The 26399-nt window shown below is 46.9% G+C and overlaps 1 protein-coding gene across 5 annotated transcripts; it reads right to left on the bottom strand.

The window, feature by feature from the left end:
- On the bottom strand, positions 1-26399 carry ISM2 (isthmin 2). 5 transcript variants are annotated; one of them, XM_083735405.1, is made up of 7 exons: positions 25373-26355; positions 24814-25073; positions 10417-10680; positions 8451-8817; positions 7642-7782; positions 6362-6439; positions 1-5327 (listed from the first exon to the last, which is right to left on the bottom strand). In XM_083735405.1, exons 2-7 carry the CDS (start codon positions 24949-24951, stop codon positions 4810-4812), a joined length of 1506 nt encoding a protein of 501 aa, XP_083591531.1. In that variant the 5' UTR covers positions 24952-25073; positions 25373-26355; the 3' UTR covers positions 1-4809. The 5 variants fall into 5 exon arrangements, with proteins under 5 accessions (XP_083591531.1, XP_083591533.1, XP_083591534.1 ...); XM_083735407.1 differs by having other exon boundaries at positions 8475-8817; positions 25373-26346; XM_083735408.1 differs by lacking the exon at positions 24814-25073 and adding an exon at positions 12114-12835 and having other exon boundaries at positions 8475-8817; positions 25373-25922.

Here is a 26399-nt window from a genome sequence, read left to right as displayed (position 1 = left end):
TTTGTAGTTTGTTAACAATAGAGTTTATTCATTTAAAGAGACAACGGTCATCTTGCTTACCTTTTGGCACTTCACACACACACATATATCCTCCAAGAGCGAGGTCTCATTCAGCACTGCTAGAATGTCCATTCCTTTCTGCTATCATAATCATTACAAGCAATAAATACTGTACAAGGAGAAGACTGAAAAGCAGTGGAAAAACGTGGGACGAGTGAACCAGCCATGAAGTAGGAACCTGGCCCAATCCTCCAATCCACAGAACCACATCAAAAACATTCACTCCTCTTTGGAAAACAAGGCAGCGTGCAGTTCCCAAAAGACCCTTCCCCACCCCACCCAGCGAGGAATCTCAAAATGCCACAGGAAAGAGTGGTTCCTAGCCAAGCTAGAACAAAGATTTTTCTGGGGTTTTCCTCCTCCATGTGTCCTTGCCCTGATAGAAGATACCTGGATGCCCCTTTTCTCCTAGGTTCACCCAACAGAATGCCCAGGGAGATTGCAAAGTTCCCCGGGTCCTGATTGATGGAGCTAATGACACATAACTAAAATGCGCATCATTTGGGGCTGCGTCGTCCATTTCAAAATGAACTAAACCGCCCAGCAATATTATATCTGAATAATGTTGGTCACAAACACATGTACTTTGAAATAAAGTGCTTTCATCTAAATTCAGATAAAGGAGATCTCGTTAATGCCATTTTTGTTGAACTAAAAATATCTTTATACAACAGTGTGCTGATATAGCAATAAAATTATGTGGCAGGGACAATATACAATACTTTTTTCTTTTCTTTTTAATATAGCTTAAATAGAAATCGCCAGACAGAATCTTAGTTACATGGTATAAAAATAAACCCTTGTTCCTTGGTATATACTCACCCAAATGAGACCGCAACACTTTCTGGGAGTCTAAGGTGCTTGTGAAAACAGTGGCATTTGATACGCTAGTGGTAGAGAGATCAAACTCCGACAGGCATCTGTGACTCATACATGCTCCACCCACCCAATGATGAATGCTAAGGATTTCCCCGTTGTTATCTAGTCTCACTGTTGCTCTTTGAGAAGTCCTCCTAGAAATCACTTCCCCTTTACGTGTTTGTATGTGAGCAAAGACAGGGGAGAGAGAGAGAAGGGATTGAGGGGTGAGAGCTATTTCGCAAGCCTTCAAATTCCACCCACTGCCGGCTCAAGCTATGCCTACCTTTGGTTGTGGGACACATTTTGCCAGTGGGTCAACAGTCTTGTCACTTGGCTATTCTTTCCCTGTGAGCAATTAAAGACCAACATTTATTGACAACGGACCCCACTATATCAGATGCAAGCAGGGCCGTGATAAATTTATTTCATTATGCTGCTTCTTCCTAAACACTTATTTTCTCTGCCAGCACACTATTTGGTTTTATTAGCACAATTTTCTAAACACAACAGCCTGAGCAACAGGAGGGGGGCGTGACCTGTGGCCCTAAGATGTAATCCTAGACCTAGTTTCAGGGCAAAAATATGGGGAAAGAGGGTGGCAGAGAGAGAAAGGAAGGAGGTAGCCCCACCTACCTTTGACTCTGGGTCCCACGTGCTGTTGGAATGTGGCTCCTGGCAGACTACTTCTGCCTGGGAATGTGGTCCCCAACAGAAAAGCTGACCTAATCCTGGGATAGAGAATGACAGCATCTGATGGTAGCAACTTACAAGGTAGAGCCATAAACAAGCCAAGCCACTGAATGCAGCAAAATGCACCAGCTTAAGATTCTGTTTGGAGACAGAAGCAGAAGATAGAAGCGAGCGATAGAATAGGACAAAACTCCCTAGCACCTTCGTTATTTCCAGGATCGCAGGTACATTTTTCACTCAGGAAGTCCAGATAAGACAGCAGACCTACTGATTCCTAATGTAGTTACTAGGTGCCATAGCAGAACCATCCCAGTCCAGCAGCCTGTGTCAGTCCTGAGCAATAAACGTGAGCTGTAAGGGAGAAAGAGAGGCTTTGGGTTTTTTTAACGGAGATACTCTAAAAAGAAAGAAGGATCTTGTAGCAATGCCCAAGCTGACCTACTTCTCCTCTCCCCCAACAGTCTTTTGAGTGGTCCAAACATCTTGAGATCATGGCTTGTCCATTATGGAGTCTGCCAGACATGTTGTGCCGCCAGGAACACACAACAACATTTGCTGGAATGCCTATAAGGCCAATCATCTCTTAAAGGGGACTAAAGGACGTAAGTCCATAAACTTAACACATCACTAATAAAACTGGTAGAAGAAGGGACAGCACACAAGTCTCCAATTTCTGGCTGTGCATGTCCTGTGAAAGAAGATGGTTCTGGACTCTGGATCATCGTCCAACAAAAGGCTCCTGTCCTTGGAGTCAGCGGCCGAATCCACTTTCACATGATATATTTTAAGCACTAGGCTACCACTATAAATAATCACAGCTCCTCCCAAATAATTGTGGGAGCTCTATGATGGGAATAGGCTTCTCCTACAACTCTCAGCATCCTGAATGAATTACAGCTCCCATAATTCTTTGAGGGAAGCCACAACTTTTAAAAATGGTAACAGTGGTTTAAAAGTATGGAATGAATGCGGCCTCGGCTCAGAAGAACCTTGGTATAAAGGTCAAGGCAGCAATCTTACTTGTTTGCAAACCAATTAGAGTTATTGCTATTGACTTCAGCAGGAACAAGAGATGTGTCCCCAAGCTGGCAAACACCTTACAGAGCATCAGAGAAGGGTGAACGTTGTCGTAGGAATCTGCATGACAGATAATGCAGAAGCTACTTTATGATACAAAATCTTGAAAATATGACCTTTAATGTTAAGAGAAGAGAAACCTCCTAGTTCTCAAAGTACAGAGAAAAGATTAGGAGCGCCTAGGCAGACTTTCTGGCTACCAGAGAGTAATAAAATGGCGGCTGCTATGCTCTGCATGCAAATGTGGAAGTTGGTACTGAGTACAAAATTTAGCACCCTAAAATTTTAAGTTTAATTTTTTTAAAAAAGGAACACCTTTCCAGCTGATGCCTGGCAAAATTTCACAATATGGAAGAGAAAACAAGGGATTCAGCCTGGTGGCTCTTTGCCCTACCTCAAAACTAGGAAAAGTAGACTAAATTGTGCAAGACAAATATGCAAGTTTGCACAACTACTTTGCACAGAATTGTGGGCTTGCTTTATTTAAAGCCAGAGCACCAATAGCTCTAGGACTAATTCCTTCACTCACAACCCATCTGTTACCCACTGTCTCAAGAGGCAAACCTGTCCCTTTACTGCCAATGATAAAGGAACTAGACCAAAAGTTAAAAACCCAAAACAAAACAGAAACATGAAATTTGCAAAGTTGGATCTTTCCCTCACAAGTTGAGAAACCAATCAGCAATGTGGGAAATCCATGACTGGGTTATTCCAACCAATCCTCTGCCAAACATCAGATCCAAAACTCAGAATGAAGTTCTCTATCAGGGGTGGCTAGATGTGGCTGAACTTCCATCATCCCTGACTACTGGCTGTGCTGCCTGGAGCTCCAGATGTTGCAGGTGGTGTCCAACAACTGGAAAGAATCGTGTTGGCTACCTCTGGTATATGAAATTGAAATGGTTTGGCTGGAGGGCATGGACTTTGTTCTTTCCCATGCTATTGACTGAGGTTGCTCAGAACTGCAACTTTTCCCATGAAACCTGGCTTAGGATTCAGCTATTGAGTCTTGTCAGCAGAAGCCTTGAACAAGGACTTCACCCTGCCCCCAACTCTCCTCCCCCTGCCCCTCCAATTGGTTCAGGTTTCTTTTTGGGGGGAAACTCCAGGAACTGTGCTCAGGATTGTCCCGTCTTGCAAGCTGAAATGCTTGTGCTGGCAGAATGATCAGAAGGGCAAGATGTTCAATTCCTCCCCTGGAGTCTTATAAATGTGTTGGGCTTAGTTTTCTGCCCTGCCTCTGGGCTGAAGAAAAGAATAAGTTTTAAAACATTTGCTTGCTTCCTTATCAGACTTGCTGGGTAGAAATGAGATCCAGATTGTTCTATCAACCCAGCAAGCAGGTTGGCTTCGTCTGCCACTCATCCACTTTAGGAAATGAGTTTTCACAATACATCCCAGAACTTACATTCCAAAGCATGCAAGCACAACCCAGCACCCCACCATCCCAGTTTCTCCCAAACTGTGGACCATCATCCTTTCTCTTGCCCCAGAACTACATCAAGACAACAGACGCTTGAAGCCAGATCTGTCACTCTCAATATGTCCAACCAAGTTTCCCTTTTAGCTAAAAAACAGAATTTAGGTGTATTGAGTCATCCACCTGGAGACTGCTTACAGACTCTATTGCAAAACCTTAAAGCACCTGATTAGAGTTTTAGGCCATAAGATCTCCCAGTCTGCCTTTGTGCGACAGCTTGTGTGCAGTATAAAACGAGTCACAATGGGCCTTTTGAAAGACACCTTCCCCCCCTTTCCTCAGGCTCTTCCCATCCCTATAATCCCTCAGGATGGCCAAAGCAAGCCTTCTGGTACAGCCCATTTGGGCCAATTGTGGCGACTTTTGGGTAACGAGGAAGTCAGGAAAGAAACTGGAGGCCACTATGTAGAAGACAGGGCAGAAGCCACTGTAGAGTTTGCACTAAGGTTTCCTACAGACTACCTGGTTACCAAGGGAATGCAAAACAAGCAGCGGCTCTGTAGCCATTCTGAAGCGGAGGCCTTTGTTGACATAAAAGCTGAGGGGAGGAGAGAGAAGAAGAGAGGCCCTGTTATACTCCCTAGTCGCGTGGGAGACAAAAAATGTCCTGCTCTCCACGGCTTTTGGGGTTTTTTTCTGCGTTAATACTCCCTGGCCTCCTGTAACTGAGAGAGGTATTCTTCCTCAGGGGGGTTGTCAGCGCACCGCTGCCCGTTATTCGGAGGCCGCACAGCGTGGTACCTGCTCCAGTCCCCTTTGCAGAGGATCCAGGGCAGCATATCGACCTTGTAGTGCAACTCGGGGGAGAACTCGGTGCTGATGAGGTTGGGGGCCCCAGCCCCCTTGCCTCGCGTGATCAGCCTGGCGCTCTCGTCGTAGCAGCAGTGCTGCGCAGCCAATGTGGTGCTGTCCAGGGAGAGCATGGAGCGCAGGCAGAAGCGGGCCGTGGGCTTGTAGATGTCCAGCCGCTCCTTGGGCCCGCTGGCATCTCGCCAGCGGAAGTTCTTGCCCTGCCGCTCGTCCCGCAGGTTGACGGCGCTGTAGACGGCTTCCAGCGGGTAGGAGCAGGGGCAGCTGGGCAGGTCCGACAGCACTTTGCTCAGGTATTTGTTGAGGAAGTCGCTCTTGCAATTGAGCCACTTCTCACAGCTGTCCACATCTGAGGAAAGGGTACAGGGGGAAGAGAGAAACGGCCATCAGACAAAACAATATGCTGTTGACAGCTTATCTTGGGTGGTACTAAATCAGGAGCAGGGAATCACAGGCCCAGCGGCTGAATGTGACCCTCTAGGCCAGAGTTTCCCAAATGTGGGCCTCCAGCTACTGTTGGACTACAGCTCCCATCATCCCTAGCTACCAGGAGCAGTGGTCAGGGATGATGGGAATTGTAGTCCAAAAAAACATCTGGAGATCCAAGTTGGGGAGCCCTATTCTAGGCTTCCCTGTCCCTTTGGGACTCTTCCCAAGTCACATGCCTCACTGGCCCCCCTACGTGCCCTCAGCTTGAGCGATTTTGCCTGATGGGAATGTGTCCCTGAATTGGGGCAATCCCTCTTGCTTGGATGGGTGCAGGATGGAGTAATGTGGGGGTGTGCATAAACCTCTGGAATGTAACCTACTGCACAAAGGGAAGAGACATATCCATTGTCCTGGCCACTTTTGGCAGTATCCACACCCACCTCTGCTTTGGGACATGTGCAGCAGTGGAAAACAGCCCCTGGAAGGAGGCAATGCTTTTCTCAGGCTGAAAAAGGTTCCCCATAGCAATGTCCTCCCCCACCCGCCTCCCAGCCCTCATTCCAGGCAGATCCTTTAAATGAGAGGTGGGGGTCCACATTCTCTCTAATGGCTCTGCCCCTTCGATCCAGAGCAGCACAAAGCTTGGAAACGGCAGCCCAGGGAGAGAAGCAGTGTGCTTTCGAAATGTGGCCTTAACCTGGGAAGGGAAAGGTGCCTCCTCTGCCTAGGCAGGAGCAAGTGAACACTTCAAAAGTGCAGGCCGTGTGTGACAGAGAGAGAGAGAGAAAGAGAGAAAGAGAGAAAGAGAGAGAGAGAGAGAGAGAGAGAGAGTGAGCGAGAGAATACAGCTGTGTGCATAAGAAAGTGAGACAACCTTAAGATTATGATTAACTCACTCGCTCAGTTACTTGTGCAATTTCTTAGCGTAGCAATGCTCATTTGGAATTTACTGACCTGAGTTTAGGATCTCTGTGGCATTCTCAGCTTCAAATGGTGTCTCTTCTGTGGCAAGAGACAACTCCCCATCTGCTCCTTGAGGGAAGCACAGAAGCAAAAGGGTCAGGGGGGAACCACATGCCACTTAAAAGGTGTTACAGGAGCTGGGCTTCAATGTCCAACTCTGTATTTCCTGTCCACAACTCCCAGGCCAAAATGTGACACAGACAGACACAGACACACACACACACATACAGGCCCAAAGTTTGCCTTTGACCCACAACACTCTGAGTGGGCTTTCAGTTGATGGCCTTTATATATCAAATGTGTCAGAGAAAAGAAAGGAGTTACTGAAATGATTATCAGGATGGGGGAAAAATGGTTTTCTGAAAGCAAGAATGGATAACCTCTGGCCGTTTCAGTTATTGCTGAACAACAACTCCCATCATGCCTGACTGCGAATGCTGGCTGGGGCTGATGGGACCTGAAGTCCAACAATATTTGGAGAGCCACCATTACTCTGAAACCAATTCCTCATGGAGAGGGACATCCCTTTTCACAAAGTTCTTCAGCAGTGAAATATACTCGGAGTCGAGAGTAGGACCAATCAGACTGCTGCATTTTGGATCCTATTCAACTCAGTACATAACAAGCAGCATTTGCATTTCGTGTGAGCAATGTAAAATAAGAGGCAAGGTTGCACATAACCAGTGATTTCAGCGACAGTACTCACCAGTACAGAGTACCTGCACCTCTTTTATTGCAGCCGACGGCAGCCATTTTATGCTGGCAGCCGCAGCACTTTTATCAACACATGAGAGCAATGTATACTGTACAACAATTGTCCTGTTTGAGAAACGCCTTCCATTTGTGCAGCAAAATGTCCTTTCCGTCTCCTCTCCCCACACTTCCCCAATCTGCTCCAGAGGGCTGGAGGGACCCCATGAGCAGATTTAAGGCACAGGCCACAGAGCAGGGAAGGAGAGGGAAAAGACACTCCTTTACACAAGTGGAAATCATTGCACAAATGGAACATACAACCACGAGGAGAAGAATGGTGTTCTCAGCACCTGAGATGTCAGAATGGAAATGACCTTTTGCCAGAGAGTCAGACCACAAGCATCCCTATTGGAAACTCACCTCAGTCCTCTTGGGATGTTTGAAAATGGATTCTCTCAAAATGTAGAGAGGTCACTCTCTTTACCGCTGAGAAAGCTGCAGTTAACTGCAGGAGCTTTGAAGAGGGAACAAGAGGCAGACAAGAAAACAAGGCAGAGGTGGAAGGAGAAAAGGCATACCAGGACAGCGGTGCAGGTCACAGGTCCTCGACTCCGTCGCAGTGCATGCATAGCCACAAGACCGGGTTCTTTTCTGGTTGCCAGTGCCACAGGTTACAGTGCACGGAGACCAAGGGCTCCACTCCTCTTCATCTTCATAGTCTGGAGAGCATAAGAAAAAGGTCTCTCTCACACACATTTCTCCCCTATCACTTTTAAATGAAAGCTGTGATTCCCAGAATTTTGCACATTGGTCTGGTTTTGGCCATACAGTGGCTAAAATTTCAAGGGTTACCCTACCTAACAGCTCAAGATCTTTTTGGCCTGATTTGCAGTCACTTCATAGGTTATATTTTCCATTTCATGTTGCAAAATGCACACGCATTATGCAATATGAAGGGCAGAGCAAAAGTGTTTTTCCAATATACCCAATTGTCACTTTGATGTATCTACAATGGAAAAAGGGGACATGCAAATCTTCCTCCACACACACACACACACACACACACACACACTGCATAATGAGTTAATATCACCTAAAGCAGACCTTGCCCACCAACTTCACAAATGGATTTAAATTAGGAATTCTCAAGCATATGTACAGGAGAGAAAGCACAAATATGGAAGGATGCTTACTGGGATTGCTGGAATAATGCAGGCATTTCACTTGGATACACCCCAGATTTCCCCATAACAAATCAACTGGAACACTCATCTTAACTGGAGAGGAACAGAGGAGATAATGAACTGAAAAGACCCTCTTGCTCTCTCCGGAAAATGCTCTCCTGCCCCTTAACAGTCAATGAGTTAACGCAGCTCTGTAGACCTACCAAGGGCAGGAAAGGGAGCCTCACCGTAATTATACTTCTCTTTGAAGATCCAGTTTTTCTGATGGGGCCACCGCTGGTCCCAGTCACCTCCCACTCCACTCAGCACCGTTTCTTCCTCATCATACTCTGAAGTGTAGTCTTCCTCCTCCTCTTCGTCATCGTCTTCTTCTTCCCCCCTGCTCCTTATGTCCAAATTTTCCCCTTCCTCCCCTTCCTCCATGGGGTCCGTGTACTCCCAGAAAAGTGGCCAGAAGAGGTCTTTGTGGGACAGCCACTCAGAGGAGGTCAGAGACCAGTCATTGCTAGTTTCCTTCAGCAGGTCCATCTCCATCTCAGCCTGAGGATCATCCACAACCTCAATGGTCACCTGCAAGTAATGGCACTGGGTAAGAGGGTTTATGGGGCACCACCCTAAAGCATTGTAAGGTTATTTTAAGAGCAACACTACATCCTACATTCATGTATTTGCCCATTTTAGCTTTCACCACTTTAGTGCTGACCAAGACACTCACTCTTAAAGCTTTCCTTTACCCTGCTTTCTCAATGTCTAATATTTCTCCATGGAGCCCCATTATCAATCCAGTTAGGTCATGTCCCAAACCCTGCTTGCAAAACTGCTTTTCTACTTAAGTGCATATAATAAGCCACTAAGGATACTAAAGAAAGCTGTTTTCAAAAGTCACACACTGCATGGTGCAAGTGTCTGTGACCATTTAACAGGGCAGGGGAGGGCAAGGTGGAAGTAGTTCTACCACTGTATATGAATGCTTATTCAGAAGTAAGTCACACGTAAGCTCTGTAGAGCCACATCAAAAGTAAGTGTGCTTAGGCCTGCAGCGCAAGATGAAGTTACCATTTTACAATAGGATCGTAGCGACTTTGCAAAGTACTGAACAAGACAAAGAAGCATATTGTGCTCATGGAGATTATGTAGAAAATTTGCAGTCATACCTAACAGTGCTACTTAGTGTGTGAAGGGGTTATGGACCACAGAGTCCTAAATTACTAGAGTAGGCTCTATGACGGTCCTCTTCCAAGGGTCTTCTGCTGGTTCCCTCACTGCGAGAAGCGAAGTTACAGGGAACCAGGCAGAGGGCCTTCTCAGTAGTGGCACCCTCCTTGGGGAATGCCCTCCTTTCAGATATCAGTAAGATAAAGATTTACGCAACTTTTAGAAGACATCTGAAGGCAGTCCTGTATCGGGAGGTTTTAAACACTTGTTTTTATTATGTTTTTAGATATGCTGTAAGCCGCCCGAGTGGCTGGGTAAACCCAGCCAGATGGGCAGGGTGTAAATAAAATAATAATAAAATAATAGTTGTAGTTGTTGTTGTTTAATTGATTGGTTAAAAAGAAGATAAAAAACCTATTCCTATGCTTCAGTTAAATCTGCCTTACAATGAGATTTAAACTCTGCTATTGGGGCTCTCTATGCACAAGCTCTGTGTTTCAAAAACAAGTACAAGCCGTTTTTCTTTGTGTTAAACCAATGGTGTTCGTTGCTCTGCCAAACCACACCCACTGGTGTGAATGAAACTTAGTGTGACATGGCAGTATATCGATCGAAAGGCGACCGTTCCATAATGCAACAGGTAACGCAGAACAAAAGAAGCATTAGAAACTGGGACAGAAGTTCTAGCATTATAGCTAGGAAAACTAATGCAATAATCCTCATGTCTGAAGGCCCCTCTTTTGATTTTAGTCTTTTTTGCATCAGACCCCTGAGACATGGGCCATGCAGAAAGGCATTCTTGGCAGCTGTTCTGCAACTATGGAATCTCCCTCCCTCCCTCTTCTGACCATGCTCCAGGGGTCCAAATCAAAACCAACTACCCCAAAGCATGGGTCAGTTCTAAGTGAACTACAGATGGTGCCACTTTTTTTGTTTGTTTGTTTGTTTGTTTGTTTGTTTGTTTGTTTGTTTGTTCCGAGTCTAATCAATACAGCCCTAAGCCCATTGGCCTACCTGTATATTTGGATTCTGGGCACTCAGGTCCACGTTGGCTAAGCCTGGCAGGTTCTTCAAGTCCAGCACAAAGGGCGTGCTCTCCTCCTGGGTTGCGCCACCTGGCTGGAGTGATGCCAACTGGTTCCTTGCAGGATGTTGCAGTGGCCAACGGCGTTTCTGCCTGTGTGGCATGGCCCGTCCATTTCGCCTCAGGTTCCGAACCTTGTTAGACTGCGGCATTTCGTCTTCTTTGATTGAAGCCGTGTCGGACGAAGTAGAGATCTGGCAACGAGAGGCAGTGATAGAACCACTCTCCATTGCCTCATGAAAACTGAGATCTAGCTGCTTTCTTTTTCTCACACCAGGGGCAAGATAAGAGTGGGCACTAGGCATGTCAGCAACTTGCCCCATTGGATTAATGAGCTGTGAATAGGCCAGAATACTGGTCTGAGATATCAAACACACCATATTTAAGCATGCACATTCCTATACCTTAGGCTTACTTTGAACACTTACAGATAATTATGCTGGTGCATCTCACTTTGTTTTTGATCAGTCCTCCATGGCTCTTCAAAGAAGTGGGACTAGCCCAAGGTCACCCAGCAGCTGCATGTGGAGGAGGGGGGAATCGAACCCGGTTCACCAGATTACAAGTCCACTGCTCTTAACCACTACACCACACTGGCCAATTATTGGTTCTGGCATTGCCTTTCAACTAATAAAACTCTTTCAACATATGTAAACACTTGCATTGGAGTTAACCTAGAATTATTATTTTTTAGAAATTCACGACGGGATCGCCAAGCTTTGAAAAACAAGGCCAATAAGCAGCTGAAAGGGCCTGAGCATCATGGTGGTAATAGTAAGTAGGGGGCAGGATTAACACTTCCTACCTTGTGCCATTTTCCTTGACAAAAACAGCCTACAACAAGCTATATACCTTGCTATAGTTACGTGTAGGCTTTTCCTAACGAGGAAACAGCAGCAGGGGAGTGGGGAGTTGTATCTGCATCCAGAATATGGTATGGCCAAAAAGGGGCTAACTCCCCCCAACCCCTGCTCCCATACCTGGTCCACATGCTCCATAGCACTCAGCATATCTGGACAGAACTGGCAAAGACTGGAACCCTAGAGAGATGCTGCCAGCCAGTGTAAACAGCACAGAGCTAGACTGACTCCATGATCTGAGCCTAAGGTACATTCCTGTGTTTGTATGTTGTGTCTAGTTTGCTGACTTCTATCATGTCACCTTCACTCTGATCTAAAAAGTACCAAACATTGCAACCTCCACTATAATGGAGCAAGCTGACATGGCTGTAAGTTTCAGAGTGGTGAAGAAACCAAGGCCCTAATATATTCCTCCGCCACACCCTTTGCACAAACCAACTGCTGTTCCTTTTCATGCATTCTGCATCCTTCCATAATAATAAAATTGCCACACTGGTACAACCCCCCCCCCCAATCCTAACCTCATTTTTGAAAAAATAATAATAAACGTATGAATAGGTACTTTAAACTCTTCACCAAGGAACTTCCAACTGTTCCCTCGTGCATCCTGCAGCCAGGAGCTATTTCCCAACGTGCTGGCCGAGTTCTCTGAGCCTGTTCCCTGTGTGCTTACTTCCTTTCACGGCAGGAGCCCAGAATGTAACTGCACGATTAGGGGAAACAGGGATGCTCGCCTCCCCATATGGGATACGGAAGGGCACTATTACCTGCAATTAGGGCTTGATGGCTTGGGAAGGACTCTTCCCCCTCCATCCCACTTTCATCCTGGTCGCTGGAGCACTTCAAAGGGAACTGGGGCTGGTCCTGACTCACATGAGCGCACACACAAGGCATCATCAATGGATTTACAAGGCCTACACATCAAAGGACCGAAGCCTGTCTTCCCCTCCCACAGTGAAAGGAGGAGAAAGCAGCGGGGAGATTGTTGGTCTCTTGGCTGTTTTATTTAGGAGAGGGGCTAAGCAGTGACAAAAGGGCTGCAGTAACATCCGCCTCCCCCCTTTCATATACAAGGCTGAGGAAAGTGTGATCATACTAGACTGCTGGGATCGGGCCTTGTCTCTTGGATCTTTACCCCAGGGCAATAAGAACAGTTGAGAACTGATGAGAACAGTTGCAAGATTTGCCATTTTTGACTAAGTTAACTGGTCCAAGACATTTTGCTGCCTGAGGCTGCCTGGACAAGATGATGCCCCCTCCTGCCCAACGTACAGAATCCAACTGGGCTGGGCAAATTGAACCTTACTTCAACATGGGCAGTGGGACAACATCCTCCACTCTACCTGAAGGCAGCAGGATACCTTAGGTGGCTCAGAGCAGGTTAGCTTAAGGGATTCGGGAGGAACAGGGGTGGGCAAGCGGCTGTTACTATCTACGGCATCTGCCACCTGATGTAGCTGCCTCACCCTGCCTAATGGTTGAGTCAGTCCTGCTAGTCAAAGAGAATATGAGAGAGAGAGAGAGAGAGAGAGAGAGAGAGAGAGAGAGAGAGAGAGAGACATGTTACATTCATGGGCTTCAATTAAACTAAAGAGCTGTAAAGCCGCTAAAACAAAGATGCATGAAAAGTAGTATTAAGATGCATAAAACTTGAATGCAGCCTTGAAAGACCTACATGCTGCTAGCTTTCAAAAATTGTCCCTAATACAACTGAACTATTGTTTGTGACACACCAATAGCCTGGAAGAAACAAAACATGCAGAAACAACACTCTTAGGAAACAGAACCCTTGCTTGGTCACCTAAAAACAATTCTTACTCGTCCACACATGGCTATCTTCATACTTGGTAAGAGGAACCATCATCTTTATGAATCATAGCAGCACTATTTTTTTCCATGAAAGCAAAATATCTCTTCTTGCGATGCTCCCTTATCCATCTCCCGTCAGACTTCTGAAGGACTTTGGCTCCCTGGAAAGCCAACTGCCCACTGCCCAAATGCTTCTGTGCCTCTTCCTGCAATCCTTCACCTTTCTTGTGAAATCTTTGGCATAACCTCCTTGCCACAGCTGCAGGTATGGTGAACCTTTAGCACTCCAGGTGTTGCTGGACTCCCAACTCCCACCCGTTAGGGATGAAGGGAGTTGTAGTCCCACAACATTAGGATGGTCTGACTGCATATAAACCAAATGAAATAATGCATATTCCTTCCTTGTGTGAACATTTCTACAGCCTTGGAATAGTGACCAGTCACACCAAATCTTTGTCAAGTACTATGTACGTAAGCTCTACTTAGGCATTCAGTCTGTACATGGGATTTTTGTTGTGCAAGGGACAGCTGTCTCTTCCTGGGTTCACCACTACCAAATACCTCCCACGGGTTCCGTACTCAGGGTTCTAAAATGGAAAGGAGGCTCCGCAACAGTGACCTGCTGCAGACCTTTGCCCTTTGATATGTGACATGCTAGGGCAGAAAAGGGGTCCTCAGGACATGCTGGATTCTCAGGTGTGAAAACAACAGGAAGGAGTCGTATTGTTCCATTCTGTTCATTTTGGTGCAATAGCTTCTGATTCCACTCCCTGTGATGAGCAAGAGTGTCACAAAAGAGAACGAACATGATCCTGGGGTGGAAAGAATTCGTCTCGGAGGAAAGGGTTTTCTGACGATAACGTATCAGGTTGGAGGCATGGTCACAAAGGGCTGAAATAGTGGTCACTCTGCAGAGGGAAGCCACGTTCACCTCACGATACTTGCCAGCATATTAGGGTAAATGTGATGCCTCAAAACTTGATAGACAATCTCTACATGGCTGACTCCTAAAGGAGCCTCCCCACCGCTCAGCCTGGACACTGAGGTCCAGCTCCAAGGGTCTTCTGACGTTCCCCTCACTGCGAGAAGTGAAGTTACAGGGAACAAGGCAGAGGGCCTTCTCCGTAGTGGCACCCGCCCTGTGGAGCACCCTCCCATCAGATGTCAAGGAGGTAAAGAACTACACAACTTTCAAAGACATCTGAAGGCAGGCCTGTATTGGGAAGTTTTTTTATATTTAATGTTTGCTGTTCTTTGATTATGTTGGAAGTTTCCCAGAGTGGCTGGGGCAACCCAGTCAGATGAGCAGGGAATAAATGAAATTACTATTATTACTATTTGATGTAAGTCAGTGGCAGCCACCATGGTGCCTGGCAGACGTTGCTAACTACAGCTCCCATCAGTCCTGATAAAACCAAAAATCTCTCCAGCCCTAGATAAGAAGCAGGTCCTTGGTGTGTCACCACTAAGTTGGCACTGTGCCCTTTTTGCCTTTAACTGGATTAATACAGTTCTGACCAACCACTGAGAACAGACCTTTCGGTGACTGGCCATCAAAAGGCCTCAATATTACTTTTAATTGTTTTGATCCAGGAGGCAGCTCCATACCCTCCACTGACCTTAGGAGCGGAAATGCTGCCCCCACGAGCTCTGTTCACAACTTTCCGCCCTAGACCTTCTGATCTACACCATCCGAACAGACTAAAACATGGTTTTATTTCTTAAAATATAGCAGTGGCATGATCCACTAACTACTTTGGAGATGGGGCGCGTGGCCTTAAAACCACAGTGGGAAAAAATCTACTGGAAGCTCACTGCAAGAGTAGCAGCAAAAGGGAAGGATTCAACATGGCCCATGGGGAGCCAGACCTACAGAGAACACTAAGAAGTGAGTCCCTTGTGTGCCAGAAATTGAGAAGCACATTGACTAAATTCAAATATTTATTCGCGCTACTTAACCAAATAGAATGCCCCCCCAACCTCTCTACATCATCAAACTTCAAAGTCCACAACAAGAAACCCCAGGTTTTGAAAGCTGAAGCCGGATTCTTTGATAAATAAAGTGGGGTTTCATAGAAAGTAGGATTTTCATAGAATTGTAGAGTTGGAAGGGACCCCAAGGGTCATTTAGTCCGTGACATATTTGTTTATCGAAAGCTTTTTCTAACCTATCTTTCCAATAAAAATAGAATAATATGGAATAGTAAGTTTGTTTGTGCAGCACAATGCTACAAAGTCAACTCTCTTTTTTTCTATAATTTTTATTAAATTTTCTGTTCTACATTTTAGAATATTCATTTAAACAACCTTAAAATATCAATGACTTCCCTTCTTCTCTTTCCATGGTTCATTTTGCATAACATAAATCCCTGCATACTTACATAAACTAAACCATTCAGTATTCCATTATTACATCCATCAAAACTTATTGACACTGTTGAATTTATCTTAATGCTGCCAATGTTGTGTACGTTTTCAAGTGTACACAATTTCCCACTATTTTTCAATAAACATTTTCCAATCTTCTTTAAACGTATGTATTCGGAAATCAACTCTCACAGAGTTGGATGAGACTTACTCCCTAGCAAAGAGACTTAGGATTGGTCCGCTGGTATCTGAATTGCTTCATGAAAAGAAGTCCTAAGTATCCAAAGAGACTGGATGTTGAAGTAGACTAGGACTGGAGAGACCCAGGTTAAAACCATGAGAACCTAAGACGAGTCCTGCAGGGTCAAGCCAAGGGCTCATCTAATTCAGCATCCTGTTCTCACAGTGGCCAACCAAATGCCGACAGGAAGCCTGCAAGCAGGACGTGAGTGCAACAGCCCTCTCGCCTCCTGTGATTTCCAGCAACTGACATTCAGAGGCATTTGGCCTCCAACAGTGGGTGTAGAGCACAGCCATTGTGGGTATTAGCCATCAATAGCCTTGTCCCCCTTGAAAGTGGCAGCTGCCTACCATGAATGTTGATCTGATAGCAATGTGTTCCCTTGTTCACAGTCGCTTAACTGGGGAACAGCTTTAGTGCAAGCAAGAACAGAAGGCGGCTGATGTTGCCAAGCCCAATGCGATCATCAGTTGCAACGGAGATGTTATAACCATCAAAACAGAGAGCAGTTTAAAGAACACGAGATTTCCTTCAAACTGGGGGAACGGTTTGATGAGACCACAGCAGATGACAGGAAAGTAAAGAGTATTGTAACATTAGGCAATGGGTCGCTCAATCAGTTGCAGAAATGGGATGGCAAAGAGACCACAATAAAAAGAAAAATTGAAGATGGAAAGCTGGTTGTGGAGTGTGATGTGAACAACGTTATCAGCAGCAGAGTGTAGGAGAAAGCATGAAGATAGACTCCTTCCCCTGTGTGGTTAGTGGGACACAGAAGAGTTTGCTGGTTCGGGATGCAGAGCCCCACAAGGCAGCTGCTCTCTCCAAAGAATTGATATGTTATTGATAGAACCGTTCCAAAGAGCCTGTATACAGTATTCAACCTAAAACGTATGGTGACTATTCAATAAAGTGCTTAAAAAAAAAAAAGCAAGAGCAGCAGCATGACTCACTGCCTCAGCTGATCACACTGCCACCTACAGTTGGAATGGAAGTATAACAGCTAACCCAGGTTCCACAACACTTTCATCTCGGTATCAAGTCCTGGGTGTCACCTAAGTCAAAGGTCACCTTTCCTCTATTTGGTTCTATAGCCAACTGTTCTAGGGCAGAGTCATTTAGGTATCTGCCAATGCTGTCTCTTTGTTGTGACCGGAACATGCATTTATCTATGAGGATAACTAAAGTACCCATTGTCGCAACATTTCCTCCTTTGGATGCTTCCTTGATTCTCCATTTCAAGGTCTACCTAGGCATTTTGATGAGCAGGGTGATAAGAGAGTATACTCTAAGTACTAATTTTCTGAGGTCCTGCACTGCCATCCACAGGGATTCAGGGGATGAATCTGCCCTTCTTCCATGTAAAGAGAAGCACCATTCCCAGAAGATCCTTCTGTAGCTTTCCTATAGTCGTTTAATTGGAGATAACCAAGTCCCATGGAAGATGGGAGGAATGTTGGAGAATTTGGGACAGATAATAGGAAGTATTCATTTTTATAAATAGATAAAAGGAAAGCTGAAGGGTGTTTGAACAAACTGGTTGCATAGTCTGCTAATTCATACAAGGGACCCGGACACCAACAGTATTAAAGAAATTTGGAGGAAGGACTTCAGCAAATAAATATCAGCTGACAAACTTGCTAGTTTGGAGTAAAAAGCCAATGTGCTCAGTGCCATCCCAAATAAGAGAGAATTCTATTGAGCTGGAAGAAATGTGGAACACTTGGATGCCTATTTTCATCACTGGTGGACTTCCCAGTATTAGGTGCATGAGCAAATACCAGCAATTAAGGGTGAGGAAATCATATCTGAACTGCTAACAACTGCTTAATCTGTTTGAAGGTCGCAATTACTGCTTTTTTAGGAGCTAATAATTTATCTGCTGGTGGCTGTGAGAGTGGAAATAATTAGATGGTGGCAGCTGCACTCAGTAGCGTAGCAGGTGTTGCTGGCACCCGGGGCTGGCAAGCCACTGACACCACCATTGCGTCCCCCCAAAAGCCAAACAGGGCTGCGCTACACCACCTGCTTGCCCACCAACTGGTGTGGCCCTTGGCAGGTGAATCCCCACCAATGCCAGCGGAGATGAGATCATGCTGTGGTTGCCCCTTGCTGACCTCCCTTCCTCTGCACCTGCTGACTGTGGGCCTGAGCCGCTCTGCCACCTTCACCAGGGTGGGAATCCCCGTGGAAGCCAGTGCCTGGGGGGGGGGCACTGGTTGTGCCCCCTCATAATTTTGTGCCTGGGGCCACGGCCTCCCTGCTCCCCCACGCTATGCCACTGACTGCACTGTCAACCAATTGGGGGTTTCTGAGGGAATGGTGGACGGCACTGGCTGAGAAGCTTATGTATTCTCCATGTGTAGCTAGAGGACCTGGAAATGTGAAAAACTTTCACAAAACCTGGTATAAATTTACTGAATACAGTAAATTGAGTGAGTGAGTCAGAAACAGAGCATGCACAGATGCCTTGAAAAGTCTTTGCTGATTTAATTAGATGAGAAGGAAAGGCAGTAGGGGTCCTTGAGCGTTTAAATGTTTGGTAATCCACAGCGCTATCGTAACTTAATACTTTCAGACCAAAACAAATGTTCTTCTTGCATTCTACCACAACAAACTCTGCTTGGGTTAAAGTAATAATAATAATAATAATAATAATAATAATAATAATAATAATAATAATAATATTTTTTTATTTATACCCCGCCCTCCCCAGCCAAGGCCTGGCTCAGTGCGGCTTACAAGCAATAATAAAAACAAGATGAATGATTACAACTTAAAAACAAAAATAAAATACAACATTAAAATAATGGAACATTAAAATATTAAAATGTAGCCTCATCGCAGGAGGAGAAGGAAAAGGGAAAAAAAAGAGAGAGAGAGGAGGGAATCAAATTGGCTCCAAGCCAAAGGCCCTGCGGAAAGAAATCAGATCCTGCAGGGCCCTGGTCTCATGAGGCAGAGCGTTCCACCAGGCCGGAGCCAGAGTTGAAAAGGCCCTGGCTCTGGTTGAAGCCAATCTAACTTCTTTAGGGCCTGGGACCACTAGGGTGTTATTTATGCTCTCCGTGGGGCATACCAGGAGAGGCGGTCCCGTAGGTACGAGGGTCCTAGGCCGTGAAGGGCTTTAAAGGTCAAAAGCAGCACCTTAAATCTGACCCTGTACTCCACCGGGAGCCAGTGCAGCTTGAAAAGCACTGGGTGAATATGCTCCCATGGCAGAGACCCCGTGAGGAGCCTCGCTGCAGCATTCTGTACCCGCTGGAGTTTCTGGGACAGCTTCAAGGGCAGCCCCGCATAGAGTGAATTACAGTAGTCAAGCCTGGAGTAGATATATTCCTGAGAGCCACCCTTTTTGTTGCTGACATGTCATGCTGTTTTTCGATTGCTGATTTTGTCCAACTGCAGTTCAAATAATACTTGTTGTGTTTGATGATTAGTAGAATTTCATTGCTGAAGTGTATATTATATTATTAGAGAGACATCTTGCATACCTGTCAACTGCCCCCCCAAAACAAGACATCCTGTCCCATCCCCCCAGAGTAGAGGCCATTTTGGGTGTGTCGCTCTTTCTCAATTTCAGGCTGACATCTTGCCCCCCAAAAAATGTTTTTTCACATCTGCATTTTTTGGCGCTGTGCCCCAAATAAGGTTTTTTTGGGTCAGCAATCTTGTGCAGCGCCCCCCAATGCACATTTTGGTGTGCCATGCCTCCCCTCCAAGTGCAGTTTCCATTTCCCACAATCTCACATGAGTTACATGACTCACACAGGATTCCGTCCTGGATGATGGTGTTCTGGATTTGGGCCGCTTCCTGTTGAAGGGTACAATATTGTCAGTCTCCTCCCCTCTCCCTGATTCCAGTGTCTCTCTCCCCCACCCCCCCTGGAGAAACCCCACATCCTTTCCTGCTTCCACTCCCCTGGGACTTGTAGCATCAACATTTCTGGAATTTTTCAACATTACTATGCTCACTAGGGGCAGAAATTGTTGCTTCCCAAAAACGTGCATTAAAAAGGTTTCACAGACATCAGCAAGCAGCCTTTGCCTTCCCTGTGTTGCAACAACTTCAGCTGGGAAAGCCCTTTACGGCTGCAAAGGTTAGGAACTGCAGATCAAGTGCTCTCAATTTCCTGTACATGTGCACCCCAGTAACTGAAGAATGTAAGTTACACCACCTGCGCACAGTTGCTGGACAGAAAACCAGAAGGGGCGTGTCATGCAAACAGGATTGAAATACAGCTGCGGAGCACAAATTATGCGCTCCAAACAGAGTTGAAAAAGCAGGACATATATCTGAGTGTCAAGTTCCTTGCAGAAACCTCCAGGGGATTCCCCCATCTATACATCCAGGGAGAGAAAGTCGCTAAGCTGTCTCATTTGACAGAGGATAGATTTAAAGAGCAGCTGGCTTGGCCAAGCAATGCAGCCGCAACTCTGTCAAATGGGGTGGAGGGGGAGGAGAGGGAAGGCAGCAAGAAGCAGATGTGAGCTGAAGACATCTGTGCGGCCTCTTATCTTGGGAAAGACGTTACACAGAGGCCTGCACCTGGTGCCCTCTGGGTTATGACACTCCATGTGCCACTGCCTGTTGCCCGGAGAGCGCCCAAAAGCCCGCCTGCTCCCTTCCTCCCCACCAGTTGGTCAAGACGGATGCTTGCCTAGGCCAGCAGCCTATAAGGGCAGCAAAGCAGCTGGAGATAATTAGCAAAATATGAGCTGGGCCGAGGGTCCTTTTAGCCACGTTTGCTGTGCCGAATTGAACATGCACGGAGGAGTGAATGAATGAGCAAAGAGGAGCCGGAAAGGGCACAGTCACAAACAGTGGTCTCTGCACCTTTCACATTGGAACAGACATGTGCAGGAGTACATTCCAACCACAGTAATTCCTCTTTTGACATCTGTTGTTTCCCCCCTCCCCCTTTAAATTAGGTTGCCATCACTTTTCCGGTCTCTGGGGCTTTGACAACTGCATGCAAGACAGAAGTTCAACAAGTGCAATTGGTCTCCCACACTTCACCTCCATGATTATAAATCAGAAAATAAAAAAAGTCAAAAGCAACCGGGTTTTTTGCCAGAAGCAGAAGGCGACCAGAAGAAAGCAACATCCAACCAAGAAACATGACTGTCAACAGAACATTTTAAGGTTGGTTGAGAACATCGTGCTGAGCTGCTGTCAGAATTGCACTTCTGTGATGTCACAACAGCCCCAGTCGATGGAGGTCTCTAAAACTGCTCCCACATTTATCTTAGGAATTTCTCCTTTGATTCCTAGTTACTGAGGCTTTAGGTGGGCGAGAAAATCTGCAAAGTACTTTTTGTTGTTGCTTCAGATCAGCTCTTTGTTTTCATTTGACCTCTCATTCATTACTTCCACCACACTGCAACCTAAAACAGCCCGCCTAGGGTGTGGGGAAGGGTTAAGAATATATCAGCTCTTCAAACATGTGCCTCTGAGGGAAACTCTTTGATTCCCCTGATAGAAAAGTCAACAGACTTATTTGTCCAGAGAAACTGGATGAAGTATCTCCATCCCAATGAATCCCATCTCCTCTCAGCTGGCTCCCCGCTGTCTCAGACCTTTCTTGCCCCACCACAAAAGCTGCCCCCCCCATTTTGACTAAGATAATTTGTAACTTCTCAAAACAGAAGCTTGCTATCGAAGGATAAAGCACCTTCCTTTGCACAATAAGCCCTCTTCGGCCAGATGCTGTTTCCGTGCATGCTTTGTGCCTGCAAACCCGACCTCAAGCCAAGGACAAAGCAGGGGGCCAGGGCACTTAATTGCTGAAGTAATGAAAAGGTAAAAAAGCACATCTAGAGAAATAGTGACTCCCCCCTGGGTGGGGCAGACATTCCACACACAGAGGCAAAGCCAGCCTCCTCCATGCTCAGCCAAGGCACAAGAGCAGCTGCCCCCCCTCCAAAACCACACACCCCCTTGCCCCCACCTGGAGCCATCATTTACCCACTGTCTGTGACAGGACAATTATCTGCTGCCAAGACAAGGACAGACGTCAAGAAGGGAGAGAATGACGCCCGTAGGTCAGGAATAAGCAGCAGGAGACAGATGGGCTCCGGAGAAGGGAATCGCCTGCCTTCATCCCTGGCCACAAAATTGAAGAGAAAATAAACCTTACAGGAACAGTCAGGGCAGGGATGACGCTGAAAGGAACGCGTCCCAGCAGCGGCTCTGATGGGAAGCCTCGTAAAACATCTACTTTGTCTAATGCCTTTGTCAAAGTTATTCTGTCCGGTGTTAACTTCCAGTAGCTATGGGCGATGCAATGCTCAAGAGGCCTTGGTCCAAAGTGGAACACTCACAACCCCACAACATCAGACTCCGTGTAGCATCAGACTCCTCAGTGCCCCGAATGTCACCTTACTCTTCTGTTGGCAAATTATATTGTGAACTGCTGAGAAACACAGTAAATTTAGACCCTGGACTTAATGGAAGGGGCTCCTTATTAGATGGCCCTGAGTTGTTGGTTAGAGCCTGGTGCTGAGAACATCAAGTTGGAGGTTTATCCTTGTATGGGACAGCTGCATATTCCTGCACTGCAGGGAGTTAGACTACATGATCCTCAGGGCGCCACCGTTCTATGATTCTATGCTTACTCTTCAGTTGTGAAGCACACACAATTCACATTTCTCTTCTTTCCACCCCTTGAATGCCGTTCCATGCTTTGCAACTGCTTCTACAATTCCTGCTCTGCTTGAGCAAAAAGCCAAACAAAAAAACAGTTGACTTGGAAAAATACAAAACTGCCTTACTTCAAGTCAGATCATTGGCCCAGCTAGCTCAATAGTGTGGACACTGACAGAGTACATTCGCCTGGAAATGTCAAGGACTGAATCTGGGATCCTTACAAGAAAAGCAGATGTTCTACTGCAGAGCTACAGCCCATTCCTCTATTCTATTGGGAATAAGGACAATTCCATTGTATAAAAGAATAATATATACTTTGCAATAAAATAATAAACAGAGCATCCTGTTACTAGAGCAGAGTATAAATTTAACAGATAAAGAAAACTATTCATGAAATACGTTAGTGTGCACATATAAGGTAGCTTTCTTTCTCTCACACAGACTCCTATGACAAATGTAGCTACCAATCCTAACTACATCCAGACACTGACTGCCTATAAACTGATTAGAACAAATCATAAAAGATCTCTGTCAAAAAGAAAAAAAAATCCCTGAACCTATGGAATTAATTGCCACAAGATGTTGCAATATGTGTATGATTGGCGTAACAAAAAATTCAATATGCAGAGGTATATGTCAATGGCTATAGCCACCACATTCAGAGCCAATATTACACAATTATATCCACATATGTGGACATAATTGCCCTGGGTATAAATGCGATGTGATCCTTCCAAAGGCAATTTTATCATTCGCTGTCAGAACAGAAAATGCCAAGCTAGACAGGCTTCATCTCCCATGGCAATGTCCCTATCAAACCCAGCAACCCACAAGCAAAGCTCCCAGGTAATCCCACAACCTAGAATGGTTGGTCAGAGAACCAATTATGACACCTTGAAGGAAAGGTGGGCTACAGATGTAATAAAACAAGGCTCAGGTGTTACTGGGACAACAACCACTGAGGAGCGAGGATTGTGCGGAACAGCTACCCTTGAAACAAAGTGCTCTTGGTGCTAAGTACATCGAAAGATGTATGCCATGAAGTCAAGAGACATGTGATTGCAAACACACGTGCTAACAGGCAGATACACTTATTAGGGGCCTTTGAATGGCTGCAGCTCCTTTTTTGAGTGCACACTCCTTGGCAATACTGCATTTGTGTTTGCCCTGAGTAATGTGTGAAATGACCTGTGCAACTCAGCTGCAATTGCAAAAGGGGGGAAAAGAAGTTTCCACTTTCATAATGTTCTATCTCCACGGTTGGAAGCAATATGCATCTGAAAGCCAGTAGTGGGAATCAGAAGTGGGGAGAGAGCACTGTTGCACTCAGGTTGAGCTTTGGGGCTTCCCATAAGTATCTGGCTGACCAGAGCGAGATAAGGATGCTGGACAAGATAGACCAGTGTCCTGATTCAGCTGGCTCTGATGTTCCAGAAAAACATTACAAATGCAGCGATGCAGTTATTATTTCCTAGGCATAATCCTGCTGATGCCATCCTTGGTGCAACAAGAGGATGCTTTCAACAGAATGGCAAAAACAGTAACCACCCCAGCCTCCAATGCTTCACCTAACTGGTATCAATTATTTCAGAATGTAGCCAAGGCCATCAGCAAGAATGACATCTGCCTATGGAGATGAAGGCTGCACCCAAAGCCATAAAGTTAGTACTATTTATTTACACAGTTAGAGGAGATAGAAACTTATTGTCTAGAGCAAGGGGCCATCTGTGTAAGCGCCGGACTTTAACCCAAGTGCTCCCTGCTGAATTTTGGGAATTCACACTGAAGCTCACATTTACATTTAAGAGACAATGCTTTGCCACATTGCTCTCAAGAAATGCTGTACTTGCTGGTGTGCTTTCACTTTTAAAACTGACCAGATTCCGAAGCAGCCTTTTGGGTTTGAGCAAATGCTTAAAGTTAGAAGTACAGTGGCCCTGTGAGTCTCAAACACCACATAAGATCACAATCTGCTGCTCCATGTTCCAGCTCCATGCTTGCTTGGTTATGTAGTGACTGCTGATTTGAAAACCTCCCACTTTTACTAGAAACGATGAGGGTGAGAAAATCCATCACCTTATCCAGCTTTCGGAGATTGTGGCAGGAAAAAATGTTAACGGAACACTAAACTGTGTAGTGTTGACTATATGGACAATGTACAAAACTGGTTGTGCAAATGTAATTTGGATCAATAAAGGGGGGGGGGGAGGCATCACTTCTATCATTTTAGTGACTATCTGCCTTCAGATCACAGAAGTCAGCACTGACCTGGGTTTAAAGACCCTGGACCTCGCAGAGTTTATTGGCTGTCAAGAGACGAAGGGGAGTCAAGCTGGAGTAACAATGTCATCTAAGTAAGGCCCTCCTACTCTCCAAGGGGCAATGCATTGCTTCCACTCACCTCTACCAACTTATAGTTCCTTTCCTTCGGACTGTAGTTGCGCTGTTTCCTCAAGGGCAGCCCTTTCGCCGCATCGAGGCAAGTCGTCAGAAACACGAAGCTAAGGATAAGCACAATTTTCCCTCCGATCTTAGACATCTCTTCCTCCCAGCTCCACCGCGCCTCCTTGCCAAGCACACACACTACTCACAAGGCGGGCAGCGCGCACCAATAATCCAACCTCGCCGGTCTCGCAAGAAACCAACCAACCAACCCAGACCCTGAAGGAGGAGAACGGAGAAGGAGAAGACAGATGAGGAAAAAAAAGAGAAAAAAACCAAGCGAGAGCAATCCTTTTTTCAGCCTTCTGCTTCGAGACTGCGTCTCTGGAAAGGTCCAGAGAAGCAGAGTAGCTCCAGAGTGGGCGCGAGAGAAAAGATTAGGAGAGGGAAGGACTCTCTGACTCTCTCTCTCTCTCTCCCCTACACGCGCACGCACGGCGCCCCCCCTCCGCGGCTCGCGTTTCCACTGTCCCTCTGATCTCTCTTGCAGTTTGCTGAGCACGTTTTAATTTACTCGCCCTTGCTGGTGGTGGCCGGGCCAATGATGCTGGAGAGTAACTAGGGAGAAAGCGAGGAGGAGGAGGAGGACCCGAGATGTGGAAGAGAGGAGAGCCGACGGGGAGTGTGTGTGAGGGGGGGGGGGATTCCCTTCTTTCACTCGCGGTCCCCCCTTTCGATAATCCTTTGCGCAATCCGGTGTCTCCTCCTTCCGCGCCCGGTCCCCGGAGTCCCTTGAAACAACTCCGGAGCGCGCGGCGCGCTGATCCTGCCGAGCCGCTCCCCTCCTTCCTCCAGGGGCCACAAACCGCTGCCTTTGGCGCCGCGGGAAAGAGTCGTCCTCCCTTCCGCAGAGCTCCCGCTTCCAGTCCCCGCCGCCGGCTCCATGCACCCGGGATCCTCTCGGCGACGTTGGCGCTGTCGTCGCCGCCACCTCAGCCCCGAACGGGAGGAGCCCGAGTCTCGCCGCTTCCCCTTCCCGCCGCTCGGCGCCGCTTCGCCTCAGCCAGCCGCTCCTCGGCCCGCAGCCGCCGCCGCATGTCCCAGGTTACCTCGGCTGCGGCTGGCGTCGCGGCAAAGGGCTCCGCTCGGGCCGCGGACGAGGCGCCTCTCGTGGAGCTGGCATTTTGCGGGGCGCGCTCGCTTGCTCCGGCTCTCCGCCCCCCGCCCAGCTCCGCAGGCGAAGGACTCTTTGTTCTGAAGGCAATCGGCTCTTTCTCTCGACGGCTCTTCGCAAAGTTTCCCCGGGGGCCGAGGCGTCCCTTCGACGCCCGAAGTTGCGGCTCCTCCGGCACGAGGCGCTTTGCCCGCAGCCCGGCCCAGAGCTCTGCGAGGCAACCCAAGTCCCCTTTGCTCCGCTGCTGCCGCCACCCGTCCTTCTTTCCCTGCGCAGACTCGTGCCAAGTGCCGGCCGCCCCTCGGCTCAGCTCCCTTTCATCTTGCCCGCCGCCCCTTTCTTCGCCAACGGCCTCTTCCTCCTCCTCCCGCCGAGATCAGACGGGCTCCGGGGCGCGGATCTGCCCCCTCTCGGATTTGGCAGCGCGCTCG

This window comes from Podarcis gaigeae (genome assembly GCF_964106915.1).
Source record: "Podarcis gaigeae genome assembly, chromosome: 1".
Lineage (NCBI taxonomy): Eukaryota > Metazoa > Chordata > Lepidosauria > Squamata > Lacertidae > Podarcis > Podarcis gaigeae.
Note: the sequence above shows the minus strand (reverse complement) of the source record. Positions and strands in the feature narration are given on the sequence as shown.

Bases quoted from the DNA above. Each gene is read 5' to 3' on its own strand.
- ISM2 (XM_083735404.1), bottom strand. From the start codon at position 24,951: ATGTCTAAGATCGGAGGGAAAATTGTGCTTATCCTTAGCTTCGTGTTT. The intron at 6,440-7,641 runs GTATGCCTTTTC...GCTTCCCTCAAG, and splicing joins TGACCTGCACCGCTGTCCTG to GAGCAGATGGGGAGTTGTCT. The intron at 5,328-6,361 runs GTCAGTAAATTC...CCCTTTCCTCAG, and splicing joins CACAGAGATCCTAAACTCAG to ATGTGGACAGCTGTGAGAAG.